Source organism: Hemicordylus capensis, chromosome 6, assembly GCF_027244095.1.
Source record: "Hemicordylus capensis ecotype Gifberg chromosome 6, rHemCap1.1.pri, whole genome shotgun sequence".
NCBI classification, from domain to species: Eukaryota; Metazoa; Chordata; class Lepidosauria; order Squamata; family Cordylidae; genus Hemicordylus; species Hemicordylus capensis.
The window spans coordinates 47,019,107-47,038,152 of record NC_069662.1 but is presented as its reverse complement, the minus strand read 5'-3'; the positions used below and the strand labels follow the sequence as shown (position 1 = coordinate 47,038,152).

General features: G+C 45.0%; 1 protein-coding gene across 6 annotated transcripts in view; it reads left to right on the top strand.

Moving 5' to 3' along the window:
- RARA (retinoic acid receptor alpha) overlaps positions 1–19,046 on the top strand; it is a 219,414-nt gene that overhangs the window by 80,653 nt on the left and 119,715 nt on the right. For all 6 annotated transcript variants that reach the window (XM_053261941.1, XM_053261940.1, XM_053261939.1 and 3 more), the window contains one exon: positions 10,641–11,129. In XM_053261941.1, coding sequence (XP_053117916.1) covers positions 10,952–11,129 — 178 coding nt within the window. In that variant the 5' untranslated portion in view covers positions 10,641–10,951. The remainder of the gene's footprint in view (positions 1–10,640; positions 11,130–19,046) is intronic.

Genomic DNA, 19,046 nt, shown 5'->3' with positions numbered 1-19,046 from the left:
GGAAATGAGGGGGGGAGCAAGAGGATGGCATTGCCATAGCAACAAATTCATAATCATTGTTGCTCTGTTATGGCTGCTTATCTGGCCACTATCTTATACTGGTTAATTCTCACTTGCCAGATTTTAAGCCCTGGGTGTCATGGGTCTCCGAATCTGTTGCCCATGGAGAACATGGGAAGTAATGAGTGTTTTTGAGAAAGTGCAGAGTGCCTAACCACAGCAGGTTTATGCAACTACAAAAGGCATGTCTGGCATATAATCTCCTCCAGATTTTCACAGCAAGAGAGTCTCTCCCCCCGACCTCCCCCTGGCATAGCTTTACCAGATGGGGGAGAAGAACTTCAATTTTTGTTCTCAAGACTTTATTTTTTAACTCTCTGATCTTAATTAATTGGACTGGGGACAGTGAAGGATCATGGTTAGTTACTAACACTAACAACACTCCTTGTGTCTTTTTAAATGGTTTTATCTGCATTATCTGATTTAAAAAAATTAATAGAGTATATAAAGTTGATTTTTTAATATCTGTATTTTGTTCTGTGAGCTACTTTAGGCACCCTGTGAAAAAGCGGGATATACATTCCTCTCTAAATAAAAGGAGAGACTCCCCGTTGTCATATTTTATTACTAAGAAAACCTGACTTTTAATCCCAGATGGGCAGTGAGTGGGGGCTGGCTGTGCGAAAAATGAACACACATGATCAGATATATTCTTGTATTACTTCAGTTGTTTCAGGGTGTTGAATGCTGGCATTGGCAAAAGGTTTTGAGACCCAAATACCAAGAACGAGCCAGTGATTTAGGGTTGAGATTGAAAGGCCTTACCGAGCTGTGTGCTTGCTTTCCCCACCTGGATTGGCTAATTCAGTACAACTCCCGTAGTTCTGCTTATTATTGAGAAGCGGCAGAGGGGGAGAGGTGTCTGTTGAACCACATACAGTGGATGTAGGCCTAGGAACCAGTCTCTGTGAGGTTTGTGAGGAGAAGTGAAACTGGGCAACACTGGGAATCGAAATTGGCTACGGAGAAGTTGTGGGTGGGCACGTTCTGGTTGCAGGCCTAACAGGAAGTCCTTGGTTGGCATTGTGCCTGGGGTGTGTTGGGGTGGGTGAGGCTGGTAGCTGGTTTGCCTGGCAACAGTTATCAGGCCTAGCATTTAGTCTGTCTGCTGTTCACTTGAGCCACCATTTCTGCCCCTTTTAACTCGCTGGATAGTAAATATGTTAATAAACCCTGCTCCTTGGCTCCAGTGTCTCTGTTAATGTCTTTCCCCTCCCCATGGGTTCCCTTTCCCCTCCCCATGGGTTCCCTTTCCTGCCACATGCTCATCTGCTTCCTGCACGTTGGGAATGCTGCTATCTAGTGAGCATGTGTGCCTGTTATTATGAATGAGTGTGCCAGGCAGCCAGACCAGCTGTACTCCGCTTGCTTGCTGCGAATCTTGAATGAGGCAATTGGGTGTCTGCGCTGAGAACCAGAACTCTCAACTCCAGAGAGTTCCTGTCTACCTACTCTCTCTTACTGTCATCCACTCCATGTTTGGTGGAGTTTTGTGGTCTTACGTTTTGTGGTCATTTTGTATGTTGCAAACCCAAAAGCTGTTGGGTTTGTGAATTGCCAAGCTTTATCCATTCCAAAATATCTTGATCAGGGTTAGACGCTGCTGACAAATTCAGGTTGGAGCAGGTAGGTGGGTGAGAAGCAGTGTTCTCTCTAATTTTTTTCATCTGTGTATGGAATGAGTTTTATTCTGGGCGGGCAGTATCAAGGCAGTGTGTGCACATGTGCATTCAGAGTGGGGCCTTCCTGATTCAACCTGAGCGGGAGCTAAAATTAACTGAGCGGACATTAAAAAAACGTGTGAGCACATGCCTTCAAGGCAATACTAGTGCTAAGATTGAATTGTCCTCTTTGCTAAGTAGGATCCACCCTGGTTTGCATTTGAATGGGAGATGTGAGCACTGTAAGATAGGCGATGGTGCTGCTCTGAGAAGAGCACCTGCATGCTTGAATGCAGAAAGTTCCAAGTTCCCTCCCTGGCAGCATCTCCAAGATAGGGCTGAGTGGGACTCCTGCCTGCAACCTTGGAAAAGCCGCTGCCAGTTGGTGTAGACGATACTGAGCTAGATGGACCAATGTTCTGACTTTGTATAAGGCAACTTCCTAGGTTCCTATGAGTTAGAGAAGATCCTAGCAATTGAGTACTGTATATTCTGTGGTTTAGTTATTCTGGGCTGCTTGCCTTTTTGTAACATAGAGATGCCAACTCTTCAGGAATCAAGAAGTAAAAAATCATCTCCTTCTAGGACAAGGGGCATAACTATTATAGGGCAAGGGGAGACAGTTGTCTGGGGGCCCACTGCCTTGGTGGCCCCCGGAGGGAAGTCACATGACTGACTCCCCCATCCACGCACCCACCCGGGTTTCCTTCAGTTGTATTCATCCTCCGAAGTTGATGTGAGTGTTAAGACCTGGAGCTACCAGAACAGCATGTCTTTCTCTAGTACCATTAATTGACTTGCATCATCCACAATTTACAAAACTGTTACCACTATTCAGCCTCATTTAAGATTTCTTTATTTCATGAGCTGAACTTCAGTGAGGGGAGGCATTTTAAAATCTTGTCTCTGGGCCCACTCCAACCTTGCTACGCCCTTGTTCTAGGATATTGTATTTGGTGAACTGACAGTGGCAGTCTTTCCCAATGGCTACAAAGCCCAGAAGACTTCTAATCACTAGAGGCATGTCATTATGAAGTGGATTTCCTGGTTTATTTGCAAGGGTAAAAAACCTTACTGGGTTCAAGGCAGAATTCTCTACATTTGAGACACAACTTGATCTGATGCTAATTGCTGACTTTGGAGTGGGGGGTGGGGCAGGCGCTGGATAAGTCCCAAGTGCCACAGTATCCGGCACCTAGAAGCTAATTAACAACATTTTGTTTTGAATCATTTTCCTTTTTGTATGGAAGAAATCTAGTCTTCTGAATAGGATGTCTCGCCCGCCTGCCCTTGTTTTAGCAAATTTCTTGGCAAAATACACTTGCAGGGAAGTGTGGGTGTGTTTAAAGTCACACTCTCAATTCACAGAGGGTGGCTGTGAGGTGCAAGGGGACCTGGCCAGTGCCCATGTCCCAGAAATTATTCTGTGGCAAATACACTGGGGTTTCTTGGCAGACATCAACATGAAAAGAGTCCCTCAAGGTATAAAGCTAATAAATCACTGGCTTAAACTACTCCTTAACATTTTTGGAGCAAAGATGAGATGAGAGCAACATGAAGTCTGTATTTGGAAGAATGAGAAGCAAACTATAGCCAATTTCTCTATGCTTTGGTTCCTCTTGCTGTTTCCCCTATCACCTGGGGACAAAAATGCTGATTTTTGTGTTTGTCTCTCCTAACCACCTTTCTTCTCTCTTCTCCTCTTTGATCATAGGCAAATCCCACTAGTGAATTATTGCATCCTTCATGCTCTGCTGCAGCTTTGCTCCCATTTGTAACCTCTCATTCTTTACCAAGGTGGCAAAATGCTTTCTATGATGAATCCAGGCATTGGGCAATCCAGCTGTTGCCAACTGGGGCATGTGTGTGTGCATTTTAAAAAGTTTTAATTGTACTGCGCAAGCTCCATTTCTCGCATCCTGATCCTGCTGTCAACTGCATGTGGATTTGTTGCCTAGAGGGTGAAAACAGGTTGCAGTCCCAAAAGGAGAGAGGAGAAGGCCAAAGCAGATTCCATATCCTGTAGGTGCAAAGGGGCTGCACCCCTAATTTTTCTCCACAATGTGTCTATTCCATTTAAGTCAACCCTAAGCTATCAATTTAACCTCAATTAGATAGTAAAATAGGGGGTGATAGTAATTTTCTGAATCTCTGGCAACTTTTCTGTTCTTGTAGAGCTTGAATGTAACAACAAATGTGCATGTACCCTTGCTTAACTGAGCAAAGATGCACCTTTTAAAGTGGTGATTCTCTTATATTTAGCAGAGGGAGAGGCAATTGCCCCTATCAAACCCTCATGCAGTACAGCACCCCTCCTGTGGTTGTTGCTGGTGTCTATCTTGTGTTTCTTTTTTGTTTGTGAGCCCTTTGGGGACAGGAACCATGTTATTTATTATTTTTTTCTGGCGTAAATGCTTTGAGAATGTTTATTGAAAAGCAGTATTAAAATAGTAGTCGTCGTGTATCTTTTATATCCTGAGGATCACAGGAACAGTCATTTCAACCTGTAAGGACATCTAGAAGTCTATAAACGAACTCTACTCCAGATGCATACAAAATATACTCCCAGTGACAGAAGGCAAATGCAATAGCAATAGTTGGTGAATCAGTCATTCCGCCCAGATAAGGGCATTGCCTTTCTAGCCCTCAAGATGATTCAGTAATTTCTGAGGAATAAAGTAAGGCTGTGCCCATAGGTCACAATGGAAAACCCTAAGGTACCTGATAAAAACCCCAGGCTTTATATTTGACACTCCTACCGAAAAGCCATTGTGTGATGGAGACCAACTTCAAAGCCTTTGAAAACTTTCTTCCTGGAAAGAAGGCTGAAATTGTGTGTGTGAGTCATCCTGAAACTGTGGGTACAGCAAAGGAGCATGGTGAGTGTTTGATTCCCTGATCAACTCCCCCCACCTTTTTTTTTTTTAAGGAAAGTAAAGTGAGCTGCCAGTTCTTGTTAGAGAGAAACTTGTGGGTAGTTTTCTGTTAAAATGCTTAGAAACTGAAGGATGTGGGTCAAGTATGGTCTTCAAATAGCCATAGCAGACTGGCAAATGAGATCTACAACATTTTTACTATCCTTTCTACCCACCCACCCCCACCTACTGCCCCTTGCATACTAGTACAAGTAATTTGTGGCATGTGTATAGCCAGAAAAAGAGAATGAATGTTGCTAGTTCACAAAAGCTTCTCTACTCACTTGCCTAGAGGCATTTCTTACCACAGTGGAGTTGATGAGTAGCTATTTACGACCCTGAGCTATGGAGTGTGCTGTTTTATGTACTACTGTAGTTCTCAGACTCACCTTTCCCCCTTCCTTCCCTTGTATAGCTAAGGTAATAATTGTCTCTGTGCAAATCCTATTCTCTTCACAAGATTCTGCACGGCGTATTTATGAAAAGACTTAAGTAAATATATCACACAGCCAATATTAAATAAATGGAGTAAGGCAGTGTATGGGGATTTAGTGTGTGTGAGTGTGTGAGAGAGAATTAGTTCAGTTGCAGAATCTGCAGCTTCCTGGTTGAAGGAATATGCATGTAAAATGCAGAACTCCAATCTTTGGGGGTGCAAAATTTCAGGCTCCTGTTAGCCACTGGTGCCTACAAAACGACCAGTTGACTGGTACCTGGATCAGGAAGCAAGTTTCTCCTATCTAGCTCCTGGAGAACCTTATGGGCTGATTGTAAATGAAAGTGCTTGTATATTTGCCTGGGTCCACTGCAAGAACATCTCGCAACCTTGGAATTGTCTCATTATTCTCTCCCCTCTTCTTATATGCATGGGTGCAACTATGATTAAAATGCTGGAGGAATATCCAGGTTAAATGGAGAGAAGCAGATGTGTGGTATTGGGGAAGCTCTCCCCACCTCCTGAGTCCTAAGAAAAATACTTCAACCTGGCTTAAGGACTGAGGAATGTGATGGGGGCCTCTCTTGGGGGATGGGGGTTTCAGCTCCCAGTGCCAGAGTACACCCCCACAGCCTGCAATGGGGAAGTGGTGAGTGGGTTTAATGTTACTCATTTGATTTTTCCAAATGAACCCCCTCAGTTCTTACGAACATGAGAGTACCTGGCCATGCAGGCATTAAAAATGGTGACAAGAAGCAGGGCCTCTGTGTTGCAGTATTCCCTTTTTCAAAGAAGTTCTCCATAAGTTCCCTTTTGGCATTAGAAAATTAGCAAAAACCTTCCATTTTGGAACAGCCTTCAGAGTGATCCTGGTTTCTGTTGACAGGATTGCAGTTTTATACTCATCCTAACATATTATTTAGTGGCTGTTTCTCGATGTAAGCTACTTTGAGGGTGTATTGAGTCATTGGGTAAGATATAAATCCAGTTAATAATATATGGATTCTTAACTACTTGCTGCATGGACCTGAGTGGGTGAAAATACCCTGTATGTCAGCTCTAAGCCACCTAATGGCACAGCGGGGAAATGACTTGACTAGCAAGCATGAGGTTGCCGGTTCAAATCCCTGCTGGTATGTTTCCCAGAGTGTGGGAAACACCTATATCGGGCAGCAGCGATATAGGAAGATGCTGAAAGGCATCATCTCATCCTGTGTGAGAGATGGCAATGGTAAGCCCCTCCTATACTCTACCAAAGGCAACCACAGGGATCCGTGGTCGCCAGGAATTGACACTGACTCAACGGCACACTTTACCTTTATGTTGGCTCTAACCACAGACTGCCAGACATCTGACTGCACTTCTGCAAACACAGGGAAGCAGAAGGGAGCAGTGGCGGCAATGCCTAACCTGCTGCATGGTCAGGCACAATAGGCTGGTTCTCCATCATGCCATTAGAGGTGCCACATGGTAAGTTTAAGTGGCCACCAACATGTGGCATGTTACCAAGCACTGCCAGCCTCTATAAGGCCTCATGCTGGCATCAGCCTCTGTAGTCCAGAGGAATGTCTCGGGTACATTAGTTGTGGGGTGTGTGTGTGTGTGTGTGTGTGTGTGTGTTTTCCCCTCAGCATTTGAAAATGCCAGAATGTCTTAGGAAAATTTAATTATTGGTAGTGGGGAAGGTAATCAGTCCCTCTCTTCCATCGTTCCAGTGGTGACTTCTATGGCTCTGTGCCCCCACAAAGTGTCTTTGCAGTTACTTGGCCCCAGTTAGTCTTTCTCCTCTTTTCCAAACTGGCCTGTAATCTGCTTCTTGGTGCCAGGCAAAAATTGCATTCCAGCCAGCTCTCCTACTTGGCCAAGAGGAGGAAAAGTCTGTCTTACAGCAACCCTCCTGCCCCAGACCAAGATGCAAACTCTAGTACAACTTGGGAAAGGGAAGAGTTGTTGTTTTGGAAATAGTCTTTACCATCTCCATTGCATGACTCAACCCTGTGGACATATACTCTGTCCCTATTTAACTGGAAGTGTATTCCCACCTACCTTTTGTAGATTTCTAGGTGTCAGTGGATCTGATATTTTTTGCTATTCTGTGGAATGCCTAGTTTCTAAAGAAAGATGTGTTGGGGCAGAATGCTACCTGGAACTCAGTGATGACCTCCAACATTCAAATAGTTCTTTTGTCCTCTTCCCTTGAATTCTAGATGTGTGGGAGGCTGGTTGTAGGGTTACTCAGGAGGAAGGCAGTCTGTATACTCCCAAAGACACTCCGTCATTCTACATGTTTTGGAATTAAGCCCAGATGTTGCAAGCAGCTCCTGGGGCCTGATTCAGTTTCTGGTCTGACTTCTCCCCCACCCTCTATTCCCCCCCCCCACTCCCAATCCCATTTTGTTTGACTATTTCTAATCTAGATTGATGGGGAGAAACACATGAAGGGCTGCTTACAGTGGCAGGACAGAAAGTGGAAGATCAGTTAAGAACTGACAATTGATGGCAGTGGGTGGATTCATAATGAATTTTCAAAAGAATGGATTGAAGTAGGGGCTCACTTGTGACAAGCATCTCAGTGGCCCTCATGTGGGGCAGGTGGACTGGGCCAGCGAAATGAGAGTCTACTGGCAAGTTCTCCTGCACAAGCTTTGTTGAAATGAATGGAATCTGTGCAAGAGCTCCAGTTCATTTCAGTAGCCTATGATCAGGAGGGCTTCCCAATGGATTGTGCTGTATGTTATTTGGTGAGAGGAGGCCATTTTGGATTTTCCATGCCTGGCACCAAAATGTCGTGGGCCTGCCACCCTGTTGAAGTGTGTGTGAGGGGGTGGGGGGGGGAGGATGGAGGGATTGGTAAAACTGTAGCCAGGGCAGTGACACCCCACCCCCTTTCTATTCAGTCCTCCATAGGGTTTGGTTCTTGCTTCGTTGGGGAGAGGGAAAGTGGGAAGGCTTTCTACTTTTCCCCCATTAATCAGCATTTCCTCTTAGTGGTCTACACTCCATTCTCCCCCTCTTCTCCCCCTCTTCCCCCCCATCCCAAGTGATTTATGGTTAGGCGGGGGCAGCAGGTAGCCAAACCTCCCGACCCCCGACTCATTTGTCTGGAGGGGCTGGGCCGCCTGTCACCTCCTGTCAAGGGAGAGCGATAAATGGTCTCCTGTGGTAATTACCCGCCTGGGGGGGGGAGGGCTTTGAGGTGTGTGTGTGTGTAGCAGGGTGTAGCAGAGCGAGTTGACAACAAAGACCAAGGAGAAAATACACCCATCAAATAAAGGGTTGGGTATACCCATCAGTGTTGGGAGTGGAGTAATCTTTTGGGGTACGTGTGCATAGAGGTGTGCAAGGATCCCTATGATATTTTACTCGCTTTGAGTCTTGCCCGAGTCTGTGGTCCTTTTTGCTCCTTTTCACCCTACACCAATGATGGAACTGAATAGTGGCAGAAAGGGAGAGATCTTGCTTCCCAAATACATCTGTGGGGGATGGGGAGGGTGACACATGGCACTTAAAAAACACCAAAACACCTTCTTTTCCAGAATGTCTGTTCATTACATGGCTGGGATTGAAGAGTATGTTGGGGAGGGGGCCTGTTTACTCACCCCAAAGCTCTCTTCCCCCTCAGAATGTAGGGCACCTGTTGACTCAGTTGCTTACCATGGATAGTAATCACCTGGTTACACAATATTTCCCAGATTTTTCATAGCTGAGGTACAGCTATTTCTCTTTTCTAGATAATGGCTACTCCAGTCCATGTTAATATCCGCATCGCTCCCTGACCTCTCCTACCAACCTCATTTTGTCCTTCTTTGTAGACGTGTAAGCTCTCTGCATCACTTCTCTGCAGTATCTAGCAAGCTGGCCGCTAATTCTGTGTTTAGTATGAATCTAAGGAATGCCCTGCTGGCTTGGGCTGAAAGTCTGTTCCAGCAGAAGCCCACCAGATGCTTTCTGGGTGAGCCCTTCTTGCCAAGCTGGTTGCAGGGAAGTGTGAGGCCTGGAGAGGAAAAGAAAACAGTGGGAAAGGTACATAGCTCAGGTATCTGTTCTGCATGAAGGAGGTCCCAGGTTCAATCCCTGGCATCTTCAGTTGAAAGGATCACTACTAGGAAGGCTGGGAAAGACCTCTGCCTGAGACTGTGGAGAGCTGCTGCAAGGCTGAATGGGCAGCACGGGAATTCCCCAACTTACAAACAGGCTGTGTTCCTAAAGCTGGTTTGTTTAAGTTGGATGCTCATAACTTGGAATGCATATCGTTCCCAAGAACGACTTGTTTGTATGTGCGGGTTGGTGTTTGTAAGTTGAATTCTTCTTTAATGTACTATTTTATGAAGCTTTAGACCAATGGTCTGACTTAGTATATGGCAGCTTCCTATGTTCCTATGTTCTTTGTTTGTATGTATGGGTGTTTGCGAGTCAGATGTTGTGGAGTGTCTGTACTGGGCTGGGTGAACCAATGATTTGACTCTTGAGTAAGGCAGCATCACCACCTTAAGTGGTGCAGCAGGGAAATGCTTGACTAACAAGCAGAAGGTTACCGGTTCGAATCCCCGCTGCTACTATATCGGGCAGCAGCGATATAGGAAGATGCTGAAAGGCATCCTCTCATACTGCGCGGGAAGAGGCACTGGTAAACCCCTCTTGTATTTAGCCAAAGAAAACCACAGGGCTCCGTGGGCGCCAGGAGTCGAAATCGACAACGGCACGCTTTACCTTTAAGGCAGCTTCATATCTACCTGTAAAAGCTACAAGCAGTGCATGAAGGCGACCGCTGCCTCCTGTCTTGTGTCCCCAGCATCTGGTGTTCAGAGACATGCTGCTTTTGAATGTGGTTTCATGTAGCCCCGGTTACTATAAATTCATAGTAACACACAACTGGTGGGACAATCATTAGTCTGGTGTAAAAGCACCACATCACACAAAAAAGAGCAAAACTAATTTGTGCAAAGTAAACAGTGTATTGACAAAAAGAGCAATGTCTTAAGTACTTCCCAAACTACTTTGTGTTTTCATTTTATATTGTGAGCCCTTTGGGGCAGGGAAACAACTATAGTTATTCTTCTTGTTTTCTTTGTAAACCACTTTGAGAACTCTTGTTGAAAAGCAGTATATAAATATTCATAGTAGTGATAGTATGTAACACACGCACATGCACACGCACAATTTCTACGTACATTAAACCATATAAATAAGAATATGCACTATGTTCATATGGTGAAGTCCAAACCACTGCAGTATCTAGAGCAAGCCTGCTCAACTTTGGCCCACCCACTGTTTTTGGACTACAACTTCCATAATCCCTAACCACAGTGGCCAATAGCCAGGGATTATGGGAGCTGTAGGCCAATATCTGCAGGAGGGCCAAAATTGACCAGCCCTGATCTAGAGGGAAATGCAACTCAAGAAGATTAAAATGTTGAGTTGTGTTTCTCTTTTGATAGCTTAAAGTAGAGAAGAAAGTGAGCCCGAGCTGGTGTGTGCAAGTTCCGAGCTTCTAATGCTTGTGTAGAGAGCAACTTTTATATTGGCCTTACCATCTTTGCTCACTGTTTACCCCTTCTGTTTCTACAGCTCTGACATCGATTTCCGGAGTGAATCTTGCCTGACATATGTGCTTTGGAGGGTCTGACCTACTAAAGGGAGCTGCCTGATACAGATTTGAAACCTTGAGGATCCCTCCACTTGCCGGAGGAATTATCCTGTGGACAGACGCTGGTGGCCATAGACTCCACCAGCCTGCCTGGCCCCAAGGAAGGGGGAGGCTACCTGGGCTCTGAATCAAGTTCTGATGGTGCTGAATTGGCATTCCACAGGAAGTGCTCCATATCCAGCCCCTATGTGAGCCCCTTCACCAAACGTCAGGCCTGCGGAGAGTCCCAGCTATGGCGAGCAACAGCAGCTCCTGTTCCACGCCGGGGAGTGGACATCTCAACAGCTACCCAGTACCTCATTATGCTTTCTTCTTTCCACACATAATCGGGGGCCTGTCTCCTCCCGGGGCTCTGCCGGGGATGCAACACCAGCTGCCGGTCAGCGGATACAGTACGCCATCACCAGCCAGTGAGTACTTTGCCTAGGGAATGGGTGTAGGCATGATTCTGTGGTGGGGAAGGCACACTTGCGTTGCAGACAGATACAACAGATTTAGAGTGGTGGGGCCAGTTGTGAAAGCATTCTCCTCATGTCTGATATAAATGTCCCCCACCCCCCGTTCTGGGTGGACTCCGAAAAACTGGTTCTGCACATTTTCCAGTGTGATCAGCTTCACTCGGGAAGAAGCAGCCCTTGTAGGGTGGCTGTTGCTGCTCCTGCCCCATCCGGGCCCATCTTGCTCTACGGTGAGAAGACAAGTCACTGCTCCAAGGCACTGACAGGCTAGGCAGTGGCAAAAGGGAGATGACTGAGGGGAGGGGAGGAAAATGGAGGCAGGGGTACATGTACATAAAAAGCATGAGTTACCCCTGCTGACTGGGCAAAGAGGCCCTCTTAAAGTGATGGTTCTTCTATCTTTTAGTAAGGGGAGAGCACTGGTCCCCATTCAGCCCAGCATGGCATCCCTCCAGTGGCTGTTGCTGGTGTCTCCTTTGTATAGGTGTGTGTTCTTAATTAAGACTGTGAGCCCTTTTGGGACAGGGAACAATCTTCTCACCCCTTTTTTGCTGTGTAAACTGCTTTGTGACTTTGGGGGGGGTCGAAAGGAGGCATATAAGTGTTTTCAATAATAGGGGACGAATATGCCCTTAGTTCATTTTCAGGTGCTTAAGTTTAATTATAGTAGGGGTGTGGGACTAAAGGGCTGCTCAGTGCCAATAGCTCTGTGTGCTAACATCACACCTTCCCCTTCCCTGGGTTTTTAAACTGTGTTTGTGATACTTTAAATGTGTGGGGGGGAGGGAAGGGAAAGTGAAAGTTAGACATGCAAACCTATACTTGCAAGTGTGCTTCTTTAAAGCAAGGGCAGCTTGCCTGGTGCATTAGGGAGCCGGTAAGACTAGTGGTAGCCACCTAATGTTGTAACTTGCCTAGGGAGCAAGAGGTTGCTGGTTTGAATCCCCGCTGCTATGTTTCCCAGACTATAGGGGAAATGCCTATATCGGGCAGCAGTGATAGAGGAAGATGCTGAAAGGCATCATCTCATCCTGCGTGGGAGATGGCCATGGTAAACCCCTCCTGTATTCTACCAAAGACAACCACAGGGCTCTCTGGTCACCAGGAGTCGACACCGATTAGACGGCATAGCTTTACCTTTACTTCAAGACCAATGGCTGATCCTAGTGTTCCGTTTACTGAACTGTCGTGGCAAAGCGGGGCTTGTGCTTTGGGTGAAGAACCCACAGTAACGGCACTTAAATCCAGGGGTGGCCCTTTTCATGAAGTGCTGACCTCAAGCAGCAGATTATACGGGGGCCAGCAGGGAAACAAGATGCCCCCTGTCACCACCATCAGAGCAGCTCTTCAAGACCGATCTGACCCTTGCATGCTCTGCAAGGAGTGCCTTTTGCACTCCTTGAAAATCAGCCTGAAAGCAGCAGAAGGAGAGAAGAGGAGGCTGCTGGAACCTTCTCTCCTCTTTGCACCGCCCCCCGTGCCACATTCATGGGCCAGATTTGAAAGAAAGCTGGCCCCCACCAGGGATCTGAGGCAAGCAGCATTTGGCACCTCACCTCAAGTGCCTCTAGGCCAGGGGTTTTCAACCTGTGATACCCCAGATGTTCCTGAACTTCAACTCCCATCATCCCCAGCCACAATAAATTATAGCTAGGGATGATGGGAGTTGCAGTTCAGTAACATCTGAAGTATCACAGGTTGGGAACCCCTGCCTTAGGTTGCCCCTGCTTAAATGATTCCATCTGGCTTCACCCTTAATGGGACCATCTCCTCTGCCCCATTTCTTTTGGTTGGCCTGCTTGAATTTTTCTACCATATCTCCTCATCGAGAGACTGCGACCCTTGCCCCCGAAAATTGCATCTTGACATAGTTTTGTCTCTACTAAAGTGGACATGAAAATGTGTGTAGATTTTTTGAAGCTGGACACACTTTCCAAGTGTTGAAATGAGAACTTTAAAAAAAAAAGAAGCTATCTTTTTTTCTGTTTAATGTTTAGCTAAGTATCACTGAGCCATTTCAGCATTCCAAAGTGAAATAAGAGCAAACTCTGCCAACTTGTTCATAAAGTTTACAATCACATGACTTGACACACACCCAGGCTCTTATAACAGGTTTTAAGAATTCCTTATTTTGACTGTGGTGTGTTTGATATCCCATTAAGTTCTGAAAACCAGTTTCTTTTGGGCTGACATCCAAGTTTCATCACTGAAATGTATGTGTAAATACACACGAACATTTGGGCAGGCATCACCGCTGAACATCTGGACACTCCTCCTCCCCTCCATGAGTATGTATCTGTTGATTGTGTTATATCTCATCTTCCCTCCAAGGAGCTTGGAGTGGATTTGTAACCTCACCTGTGAGGTAGAGGAGGCCAAGAGTCAGTGACTTGTTCAAGGCTTCATAGCTGAGGAAAGATTTGGATCTGGGTTCCCATGTCCAGACCTAATGCTTTGGCCACTATACAACACTGGCTTAGTATGATCAGCCCAAATGTGTCCACTGTATTGGATATGACAGTCTAAATGTCCTCGGTCAGACTCCCAGCTCTGCTATGGACTAGCTGCGTAGCCTTGGGCAAGCCTCCCTCTCTCTTTCTCCCTGATCTTTAGTTGCTCATCTGTAAAATGGGAGTGATGGTACCTACCTCACAAGATGGTAGTTTTCAGCACAAACTCAACAAAGATTGCACAGCACTTTGCAAATTAAAGAGCCTATAGAAATCATAACGAATGGTACAAAAAGTACTCTGAATTTAACTTTGGGAACTGCTTGAAATTTCAAACTTTTACAGACAGATCTGGAATCTGAGACTTTCCCCCTTAAACTAACATGCATGCTCTATTCTGTTGGTGCATCCATGTGCACAACAAGCTTATGTGCTACTGAGAAGTGGGTTCCCGCTGTGTGGAGCAGACTGGATGGCTATTTGGGTATATTCAAATATTAAGGTTTTTGCATTCTTGCTATGCCTATCATTTTCTAATATGGGTGAGGCCACATTCCTGGAAGGGAAAGCCTGCATGATGTGTTTCTCTGTGGCAAAATCATGCCTTGGGAAGGCTTTTGCACACCTAGTGCAGCAGATCCATTTGTGGGAACATGTTCCCCACATGGCAATTATGTTTTGAGTTGGAGGGCGAGTACGGTTTCTTTTGCAGCGGCTCTTTCCAGCTTGGATAAGTCTTGTAGAAAAGTGATTTCTTTAGTTATTGGACAGCTGCATCGAGCACCTCTCTGCCGCCTTCTCTTTAGAGAACTGAGGCACAGGTGGTATCCATTGAGCTGATAACTTGTAGTTGGTCTTGAGAGCAAGTTTTCCCAGGAGATATGTAAGGACTTAGGTCAACCTCAGCCATAGTAAGCTTTAGTTTTAGGTTAGCTTGCAGTCTGGTCTTACGCTTGTCCCAGTATGTTCAGTGTGACTTGCCCCCAGATAAACATGTATAGGACTGCAGCCTTATTTTGTTTCAGGACTCTCGACCTACTTTGTCACTGTAGGCTAAAGGAAGTTGCAATATAAAAATTCAACTTAATAGATGACTTTAAAAGTGAATGTTAAAATCTGCTTTGCAAGCAAGTCCCAAAAGGTTGTTGCCTGTGCATAAGCAGGTTAGTTCATTTGTGGCCTGAGAGTAGAAAAGTGTAAATTTCTGTAATGTTTCTCTTTCTGATAGTCTGGAGGCAATCCTTACTCTTTGCAGCTGAACAGATAAGTGGCAGTTGTCAAGTCTGCATTATATATGTAGTAGAGGAGCAGACAGCATTCAAGAAAGGGCAAGGTGAACACAAGCTGCATACTTATTTCATAGTTTGCACTTAAAAGAAAAATGAAATCAAAATGTACATCCAAATTTTATACCAAGGAAAGCTCAGTTCTGAGCCCTGCATCAATTGTGCATGGTAAGAAAATGTGCATATACTCACCTACTTTTTCCAGTATTTATGCTGCTGGTCATGGAGAGAAGCAAAGAGAGAAGTGAGGTACTGAAGCCTTGCTCTCCAGCCTCTGGGAAATCCTGTTCAGCCCTGCATGTACCCTCTGTTCAGTTTTGCATGGCTTGCACACCCTCTCAAACTTAAGGACTAGAAACTTATTTTTTAATTAAAACTGTACAAACTGAGCTGTTCAGGGGAGGCTCATTGCTGCACTCAACATCAGGTGTCATGTGTGTTCTGCAACAAAACTGCAGAATGCACCCAGCTCCTAACATAACTTATGGAGCCTTGTCACAAAGTGGGTGGATGCCAGATTACAGTCTGGGCCTCCTGTTCCCATTCAAGACTGACAACTTAATTCTGAAAGCATCACCCTTTCAAACCTGGAAAGCTCAAGTCCATCTTCGAAGAATGAAAAGATTTCTCCCCTCTGTTTAATTGTTTCCTTGTTTCTGACGCTTTGGCATTTACTTTGTCACATTTCCCAGCTTATTTGTATAACGATCAGAACTAGAAACTTAGGTAATATGTAAGTGTCATGGGAATAGTTAATTGTGTTTCTCCAAAGCTACAACGTTTTCCTAGCATTGCCAAAGGCACAGTGGACAAAGGACCTCCTTCTCTCTCTCTCCCCAAATCCCCCACTCCCAATCCAAAAGAGGAGGTAATGGATTTGCTTTGGGGTCCTGCCATGAAGGCTTTGAGGTGCAGCATGTGGGCTTTTTAAAAAAATAAGATGTGCAACTCTCCCCTTCAGGATGGTGATGCACCCACTGAGCCGCCCCCCCCCTTTATCCACCCTTCCATTTTTTGGCTCAAGAGGCATCTCTTTAATACAGTTGGTGATGCAACTGGGAGAAGCATAGTGCTGGAGGGCGAGGAACATCGTTTTGCAACGAGGCAGGAAATTAAAAAGTAGGGGTTGAGTGAGCTGCTGCCTTGCCAGCGGATAAAGATAAAATGAAGGAGCCCCCCCCCCATTACTGATATGCTTTGGGGTAGCTCTTGAGCTTGGCTGTAGACTCCTGCTTTTAAAAAAAAAAATCTTGTCTTGTTGCAAGGATACTCCTGATAGAATGAAGATAACATTAGAACTGGCTTCCATGTGCCCAGACACCCATTGTTGCATTTTAACTGCTGCACCACATTTAGTGGGCATCTCCGTTTTGGGGAGATTTGGACATTTTCACGACCGGGCTCCTGTGTTGTTGAAAAGGTGAGGTGCTCTACAATTTGCCTTTGCACGGAAGTATTGACTCTCTGAAATTTGGATGGGGGAAACGTTGCTAGTCCTCAAGAGGACATGCTTGGGTGGCTAACAAGTGAAATGGGGGAGGGCATTTGCATGATTTATTTTCTTTTTTGGAAACATAATCAGAGCAAAATGTTTTACAGTTAGCTTGTTTATCCTCACAGCAACCCTGTGAGGGAGATCGCTGCTGTTACAGTTTTGCACATGGGGATTGAAATTGAAAGCAAGAGACTTGCCCAGTGCCATACCACAAGTTCACTACAGAGGTAGAATTTGAAGTGTGCTTGTCCCAGCTCAAAACAATCTATCTTCCAAGAACATTTTTTTCCTGGATTCTATACTTTGCAGATTCTGCACTCTATTCAGAATTGTGGCTATTGTGTACTACAAAACAATATAGAATTTGCACAAAGAAAAGCAGAATTCTGTGACCTGTATAAATGATGCAAACTGCATATTTGCTTGCTCTGCATCTTTTTCTTGCTCCTACTAATTTTGGGATGGAATAAGGAGCACTGTGGGGCATTGAATCCCTATCTCCTGACTATTGGAATTCCTGCTTAGCCTCACTCTCTGGCTTTTAAGATTTCCTCAGGAATTGCCCCATATTTCCATGCTTATCTCTGCAGTCTTTAAGGGCTATTAATGGCCCAATATAACCCGGTTATTTAAAGCAACAACAAAAAGCCAACAATTAGCTATATGTGGCCTCCAAGATAGCCTTTTTATTTTCTCTATGACTAGAAAAATAAAAATATATAAGGATACTTAAACAGAAGTAAACAGGCACTCAGTTCATTTTAATCACTCCCACTTGGTTGTGAGTCCTTAGCAAAAGAACAGGATCTCTAGGGAGGATGTATCGCCCAAACACGGCACATTATAGAAGGTATCAGGTGTTTAGAGCTGAGAGCTGATGCGGTATAGCTGTGAAGAGCATGAGACATGAACTAAGAAGTTTTGAGTTCAAAAATTCTATCATAAACTTGTTTGGTCATCTTAAGCAAGTCACTGTTCATCTTGAAAACAGAAATAAATCTGGTCTATTTTACAGTTTTGCTGCAAGGATTACTGCAGTGATGTGTGTTAAGCTCTTTGGACACTTGAAGTAAGGTGATACAGAAATGCTAATTATTATTTCTGCTCTTTTATCAGCACAATGCCCATTATGGAAGGTGAACTTATCTATTGTAAGGCCCTCTGGCCGGTGCCATTCATTTTTCTGTGATCTGCAGGCAGACACACTCTATACATGCTCCAGTGCAGGAGCTTTGGTAGTAGTATTTGTGCCCACCACAGGTGACCCCCAAGTGCAAGGCTTTACTCTTCTTCATTGGAGTACTTGACAACCATTTGTTTATGGATATGGAGGAAAATAAAAGGGAACACTTTGGACCTGTTGGGGTTGGCATCATATCCTTGAAGACACCAGCCAATGAGAATACGTTCTGCTCCTATCTTCATAGCTGCATTCTTAGTTTCTTTTCTTGGTCACGCTAGGGTGTGATGGAATGTTGGGAATTGGTTTTATATCCGATCTAGTTTAGGCATATTTATATTATAAAGTAATGGCAGCACCTTTGTGTGTGGAAATGCTATGGAGTGCCATCAAAACAGAATCGGTCAAAAGCTCTAGTTGTCCCTGGAAATCCATTTTCTGAGGGGCACAGGCATGCTTCATGCCATGACCAGGAAGAGAAGTCTGTTTTATCATGTATCTTCTTTGCTTCTTGTTGCGGGTCCTTTGCTAGTGCTACCCGTGTCCATGGCAGCAAATAGCTGCATCAAATTGTTCATTGATACTCCCTTTCTTTTCTCTGTTTTTCTTCCCTCTTTCTTGTCCACCCCTATGTGGAGCGAGAGGTCCAGATGGCCTATCTCCTTGCCCCACAGAGGGTAGTTGTGGGTTGTGTGCAAAGTGATGACTGAAAGATAGCCTTGGAAGAACGGCTTGAACACCATCCATCTCCCTCTTGCTTATTTTCTCTCTTTCATTTTTCTCTGTCTCCTCCCCTCCTCGCTTTCCAGGCAAGAGGGGCCTTTTTATAAATAGCTTGAATAACAGGAAACAAAGGTTTAAAAGGAATAAACAAACCTCTTGACATACACTGAGGCTAAGGAGGCGAGCTTGGAAGGGGAGTGTTGAGTGGGGGCTTCATAGATCCAGTGAGAGTCTGCATTGATTACTCACCGCTGCCTCCCTCCTTTTGAGTGCCAGGATGCCTCGATTCCTTCCCTAGCTGCGGGCGATGAGGAGAGTGTGCTCGTAAACAAGGAACCAGGACTTCTGGGCTCTGTGTGTCCTGATCATGGGCTCTGTTTCCCCCTTTTGCCTTGGTATGTTGACTTGTCTTGTCTTCTGTTTGGGTAGAAATCCACCTGATCAGTCAAGATCTGAGGTACAAGGTGAGGCACAGAAGTAGAGAACATGCATGTTGTGTCACTCTTTAAAAAAAAAGCAAAAGCTTGATTTTTAAAAAATGCATAGCACACTTGAAAAAACATGAACACCAGTACAGCTTAAAATAAATGCAGGCACACTGACATGGACAAAATAATCAGCCAACAACAGTCACTAACACAAAATAGATATCAATCCCCACAACATCAGTGTCAAAGCTATACATTAAAGCAAATTATATACCAAGACTAATGAAATCATAGCACTGCAGGCGTA